The sequence below is a fragment of the Malus domestica genome, chromosome 16 (assembly GCF_042453785.1).
Source record: "Malus domestica chromosome 16, GDT2T_hap1".
Lineage (NCBI taxonomy): Eukaryota > Viridiplantae > Streptophyta > Magnoliopsida > Rosales > Rosaceae > Malus > Malus domestica.
This window is the reverse complement of record NC_091676.1, coordinates 8,067,735-8,074,953: the sequence shown is the minus strand read 5'-3', so window position 1 is coordinate 8,074,953 and position 7,219 is coordinate 8,067,735. Positions and strand designations below refer to the sequence as shown.

The 7,219-nt window shown below is 37.6% G+C and overlaps 1 protein-coding gene across 1 annotated transcript; it reads left to right on the top strand.

Moving 5' to 3' along the window:
* The first annotated feature begins 1,271 nt into the window (after window positions 1-1,271).
* On the top strand, window positions 1,272-1,886 carry LOC139192981 (uncharacterized). The gene has a single exon (XM_070815927.1). The coding sequence runs from the start codon at window positions 1,272-1,274 to the stop codon at window positions 1,884-1,886; it is 615 nt and encodes a 204-aa protein (XP_070672028.1).
* Window positions 1,887-7,219: the final 5,333 nt, after the last annotated feature.

Genomic DNA, 7,219 nt, shown 5'->3' with positions numbered 1-7,219 from the left:
ATGTGTTATCAGGTTACGACATTCAGCATACTGAAAGCCGAATTTGATATTGAACTTCACAGAACTAGCAATGTCGTCTTTAAACTCTAGAACTCGAAGACCGAGACCTATTCTTTCCTGGGCACAGTCGAAAGATTTACAAGTCATTAGTGTGCCCAACGCCCCATCAACATTCATTCACTTCCCGGTTAAGCTCGGCCGACGAGTTGGCATGCCCAGTATTCAACCGAATGACGTAATTAACTTATTAGCTATTCAGCCTGTGCAACACGTAGGCCAAGTAGTTTTTAGGCTTTGATATCACCAATTGTTGTTAGGAAGCTCTTGCGAACATTTTCGAGTGAATTTAAAATAATTTTTTTGGGACACTGTCCTTAAAAAATAATCTGAACTCTCGTTTTTATAATAAGTGTGTTTGTTTCTCGGGGAATGAGAGAAAATGGATGTGAAATTGCATCAAGATTCTTGTTGAAACTGTTGCTGATAGTCCAGATTGTTATTATTTTAATTATTAATATTGTTATTTGTTTGAAATCAAAGTATGTTGTAATTGACAAGAAATTGAGCAAAATCGGCATTTACGAGCATTTCGATGATATGCAACAACAGCAGCAAGGGATAGACACTTGGAGATATGGATATTAAATTTGTAGACTAAATTTTAAAAATTAAAAGACATATAAATTGATCATTGGTTTATTACTTAGACGTTGATAAACGGGGCTCATTCATATTAATGACACATAATTTAGATTGCAAATTTAGTCTACAAATTCAATCTCACTAACATTACTCTAGAGATATTGGAGGTGCTCATCAATGGGGGCGCGTCTCAGCAGGCATGTGAGGAGGCTTTGTTGGAGGCAAGCTACTTGGGCAGGGCTAGGTCTTCCGAGATGCTCATGGGATCCGACATGATCTGCCCTCAGGCTGTTGTGCATGGACAAGGATTGTCTGTTGTGCATGCTCTTGCTTCCACTTCCTGCAGAGGCTTTGTTGATTAGTTGACACCCTCATCAAGGTAACTTTTAATCAAGGATTAATCGAAAAATCCATAAAGGGTTTACGTGTCAATTAGGGCTCGTCCTTATGTAGGGAATAACCTCTGCTCATAAGCACTTTTAAGTTGTTAAGTTTTTAATTGAGTCTACATTGCCTAAAACATGATTGTGGACAGCATAAATAGGTGTGAAGTACAATCAAGGTTACCATAACCAAAATCTCTATGTGTTTTAATTGCTTGAACATATAACTTTTGTTTGGTGACAGTGATGCTATTGATTAGTGCCGGGTGCAATATCAACTCTCAGACAGAATCTGGAGAAACTGCACTAATGATCTGTGCTAGATTTAAACACCAGGAATGCATTAAAATCCTGGCTTCAGACGGTGCTGATTTTGGCATGGTGAATGCTACTGGTCATAGTGCAAGCTTCATTGTAGACTCAGCAAGATGGGCTCTTAACTTCAGACAAGCAGTCGTAGACGTGATTCGATCTGGTGAAACTGTTCAATCAAGCGATACTTCAATATTTTCTCCTCGAATGCTTGTGACTCTAGCAAACGATGTTGATGCTTTGAAGAAACTGATTAAGGGAGCATACGTTAATCTCAATGAGCAGGATGAAAAGGGACACTCAGTTGCCATGATAGCCGTAGACGGTGGTTACCTTGAAACTTTCAAATTGCTTACCGACGCTGGGGCTGAAATGAACCTGCTGAATAAACATGGTCAGACTGCTATGGAACTCTTCGATACAAATCAATATGGCGAAGAATTTGAAAGATTATTGTTTAAGAATGCTGCAACACAAAAGGGACTCGATAGTCATGTTGAGTTTTATGGTACGCACGTCATGCAGCACAACACGGGAAAGTTGATTTAGTCTATACATTGATAAACAATGGTTCTGATGTCAATGCTCTTGATGCTGATGGATACAGTCCGTGAGGAGGCCACGCTACGCTGCTTGAGCTTTTGATTTCTATAAGTCAAAGTAGAACGAATTTTAAGTTTCAGGAAGTAAAATGATGACTTTTGAGTTACAAAGAGCAAAATGAGGTAAAAAATAGTCTTAGGGGCATAGCTAAAAATAAGCATTAGGTTAATACTGAAATTAGAAATCAACCTTATTATTTATCCGTAATATTAACACATAAAATTTAAGAAATAATTCAAAATTTGAAGGACAAAATTAAATACATACCTCGTTGTCGGAGCCGATGGACTCGTTGACGAGCAGATTCGGATGGGAAAGAAAGGTGAGTGCGAGTTGTAGAGAAGAGAAAAGGGTGGGTGGGGTTGCAGATGAGAGAAGGGTGGGGGTTGGGTTTTGGGTGAGCTGGGTCGCTGGGTCGCCGGGGGGGGGGGGGGGGGTGGGATGGGGGTGGGTTGGGGGTTCTGAGTGAGGTGTGTTGCGCATGGGTGGGGGTGGAATGGGGTGACGCCGGGTAGGAGAGGAGAGGGTGACGCGGGGGGGGGGGGGGGGTTACGGCAGATGTAATGGATTTCTTCTTTTTTTGAGAAAATTCAGGTTTTTAAATTTTTTTTGCCACTTGGCACACATTTGGTAGCACATGACATAAATGTGGCAGCCACGTAAGCACTTAACAAAACAATGGATGAAAAATGTAACGGATATATTATATTGAAATAAAATAGTACTTGAGGTATGAAAGGGAAATGTTTTGAAGATGTTGTATAAGATTGTAATAGACCTCAAACCTGAGGGGTTACTATGCAATTTACCTATTTTTTATTTATTTTAAATTTACTACTATGAGTTTGAAACTATTACAATAATTCACGGGATTCGAACCTGTGATACATGGGTACAAATCCAACCCATTCACTAGAATATTTGATCACATGCAAATAATTGTGTACAATGATAATGCACATGAAATATGAGTCCGAAAAACCTAAATGAGCTCCTAACAATAATTTAGAGAGGATTTAAAAAAAAAGTCAACTCTAATCATGCTCTATATCCGCCTCCTAGGATGGTAATTCATCTAGGAGCTCTTGCTCTCCATATATAATGCTAATTGATTTAATATTATTTTAAATAATTAATTAATTCTTATTAGCTAATTATTAAGTCATAGCCATTTTAACTCACTAAAGTAGAGAGTATGTTTGTAGTACAACTTTCTTGAAGATCACCCTAAACCATCGCTGAAAGAAGTGTCAAATTTTATACATAAAATTTCAATCGACAATTTATGCGGCACTTTGACACTTTTAAAGTTTTACTTTTCACATAATATGTCAAATTAAATTATTATTTTATCATAATATTTTCATAATTTCTGTTTTATATTTTAATTTTTACCTATAATATGTCAATTTAAACTATTATTTTATTATTATTATTATTATTTCATAATTTCTGTTTAAATTTCACATATAAAAATAATTTATAATAAAAATTATATTAATTAACAATGGCGTACAAATACAAATAATTCAGCAAAAGAAAACTTATCAATCGAAAATAGTATAAATAAGTACGGTGGGATGTCGGTCAGCAAAGTAATTCGTTTGACAAAAAAAAAAAGGTTCTTCGTTTTACGTAGCACGTCACAAAGGACGTCTGTTAAAGTAATTCGTTTGACAAAAAATGCACTTTAGGATCTGTTGAAGTACAAAGGGATAACTGTTCAAAAGGTAATGACAAAACAAGCATCGCAGATGTTTCTGGAGTTGAAGCAGCACAAAGTTATTCGTTTGACAAAAAAAAAAGCACAATTGTTGCAAAGCAATTCGTCAAACGGTCGCATCAAAATCCATCAACACATCATTGCATATATCCTTGGCAAGCAATGGAACAGATGAACCACCTGGAATTACTGCAAGTAAGTTGTCCCATCCGCCCCTCACACCTCCACAGTGCCTCTCTAGTAACTCTTTCAAGGGTATGCTCATTTCCTCTTCAACAGTGCAAGACTTGTTCACATGTCCCGAGATACAAAACAATTTTGTCCCTGAATTGTTCTTTCTCCCAAAACTGGCAAACCACTCTGGTCCACGCCTTAATATGGTGGGAGAAACAGCCACCGTTTCCACATTTGTAACAGTGGTGGGACAGCCATATAATCCTGCATTAGCAGGGAAAGGAGGCTTCAATCTTTGGCTTCCCCTGTTTCCCTTCAAGGCTCTCCAGAAGCGCTGTTTCTTCACCACAAATATAGGCACCAGCACCAAAGTGGATATGAACATCAAAATCATAACCAGATCCACAAGCATTTTTTTCCTAGTAATCCAGCTGCATAGGCTTCATTTCTAGCTTTTACAAGGTTTAACCGTTCATTCACATATTCACCTCTTATATAGATGTAAGCAGCACTGGCCCTCATCCCAACACCAGCAATCAAGCAACCCTCTAAAAGTTTGTGCGGGTCATGGCGCATAATTTCCCTGTCCTTACAGGTTCCAGGTTCACTTTCATCAGCATTGACGACAAGATAGGAAGGACGGCCATCGGATACTTTTGGCATAAAAGACCATTTGAGACCAGATGGGAAACCAGCACCACCACGTCCACGTTGGCCAGACTTCTTCATTTCATTGACAATCCAATCAGCACCTTTAATAACTAGATCTTTGGTTCGGTACCAGTCACCTCGTTTCATGGCACCCTTGAGAAATGGGTCGTGCAACCCATATAAGTTAGTGAAAATCCGGTCTTCATCTTTCAAACCACCAAAATGAGTTTTTTTCGGGAGGTGGTGGAGGTGGAGGTTGAGAAGTACAACTACCAATCCTGCGTACACAACATGGGTGCAGTACGACCAAATGATACTCAGCTGGATTAATGGCTCTCTCACGCCGTCTGTGCTCTCGGTCGTGGCTAGCAAGAGGATCTCTCGTGCTACCTGGGAGGCTCTCGAGCAACGGTATGCCTCTACGTCTCAGAATCGCATCTTGTTTCTACGGAATGAACTTATACAAACAAAAAAAGGTGATTTGTCGATTGCTGATTATCTTGATAAGATGAATGCTATTTCTGATAACCTTGCCCTAGCTGGCAAACCTGTGGATGATGATGAACTTGTCCAGATTATATGACGAGCTAAAGCTGCTCCCTGCAGAGAAAGTATACCCTTGATGGGTGCCTACGAATTAACAAGAAGTCAGACTAGTTTATTTCTCCAAAGTGACCTATGCCTATACCATCTACTCTTCAGAGCTAACAAGAAAAACCAAATACAGTTGACATGAAACAACTTCACAGAAACATGCATGAAAAATCCAACATCAAATTACACAACCAGAACCATAGTGTAACATTGGTACTATAACAAAGCTGTGGCATCTCCGCAACATTCATTTCTTAAAGATTCTACATTTCATGAAGAGGGCAATACGAGTACACGTGCTATAAGATTGAAATGCGGCTTGTACAACCTCAATTCATCATTCCTAGAACATCTTAACCATATATGTGTTCCCTACATTGAATTAACCACATCGCAAGCTACACGTGTTTGACCTGGAAGATAGTCTCACACAAAATTGAACCTAGACCTACATTGAATTAACCCAATAAGCCTAAGAGGACTCCCCGCTATATCCCCACGCGGCTTTTATCCGAACAAAAACATTAACGATGGAGGTGATAAACAATGTAGACCGAAAGACTCGCAATCCATTTGAAGCCTAAAGTCAGAACCTTTCTCCAACCAAGCCTAAGAAAAAAGGGACTCAGCTAATGAGAGCTCCAATACGTATCGAAAACCTAACTAGCTATTCAATATTCGATTTTCTATCCCTTCCCAGATATTTTCCTCAACTTTCCCACCAAAAAACAGATAACAGAAAAAGAAAAAGCAGAAAACCCCATATCAGATCTACTAAATCCTAACTAATGAAATTACAAACACATTGATTGAGAAAACCCTAACAAAATGTCTATGAATATGCCAATGCTATTGATCACTATGACTGCAAGAAAATATTTTCTCTCCAACCACACATTTTATCGCAACCCGCATTTACTATGTCGAAAAACTTCAGAACTTATGCCTTTGAACCAACTCTGTGAATTGCAATGCCAACAGCTTGAAACTTTCAATAATTCTTTTTTATTTTTTATTTATTTTGTTATAGAAAAGTTACATAAGATCTTGAGTTTGGATAATTCTTGAGTTTGGAAGTGACATAAGATTTTCCAATTTGCACAAAGATAAAAAACTTAAGATAAGTGTTAGCGTCTAAATCGGTTAATGATAATATGCTCTCAAATTGGAAACGAAAAACAAGTCAATCACAAAAGTAATTAGCCTAGGAACAGCAGGGTATTTAGATTCAATCCATCAAAATTAAAAATGAGTATTATAAAATTTGAAGAAATTAGGGTGTATGTAGAAAAATAATGTGTGTTTTGAGAATGTGGGGTGTGAGAGTATTATGGAGAGGTATGTGGGGTGTATAAAGATAATTTTTAATTGAAAAAGTAAATGTGAGGTGTATTAAGTATGTGAAGTTTATTTAACAATTTGTGGGATGTTAATATAATAAACCTTAATTTTATATTAATCATGGTTTTATTCGTGGGCTTTGGGTTGAACGGTTGGGGTTTTATAAAGAATGTTATTAAGTCCACTTGCTTGTTTAATTTTCCAGCTCAGTTTAATTTTTTGACTTGAGATTCACATTCTCAAGTTTCAACACGTTTTTCACATGTGACATCATTTAGCCTACCATGTGAATAACACATATTAAGTGACATGGAAGTACGTGTTGTTGAGCTCAAGACTCAGGTTTAATCTCTCATACCAAAAAATAAGTTGAGGTTCCAAAGAAAATTTACATCAAGGTCCTTTTAATGAAAATGCCTTGAACTAAGACTATTTTAACCAAGAACCACCCTATACATTTTTTTAGCCTACCATGTGAATAACACATAGTAAGTGACATGGAAGTACGTGTCGTTGAACTCAAGACTCAGGTTTAATCTCTCATACCAAAAAATAAGTTAAGGTTTCGAAGTAAATTTACATCCTTATAAGTACATTTAAGGTCCCTTTAATAAAAATGCCTTGAACTAAGACTATTTTAACCAAGAACCACCCTATACATTTTTTTTAACCAAAAAAACCTCAAAATCAACCAAAATGACAAAGACTCCCAATTTTACATGGGTTGTGTTCGTGGCTAGAATTTCTGTTGGGGATATCTCCTAGTCGACGAGCACACAGCTCCCCGAGAGGTTGG

Excerpts from the sequence above, each read along its gene's own strand:
- LOC139192981 (XM_070815927.1), top strand. The coding sequence starts at position 1,272 with ATGCTATTGATTAGTGCCGGGTGCAATATCAACTCTCAGACAGAATCT.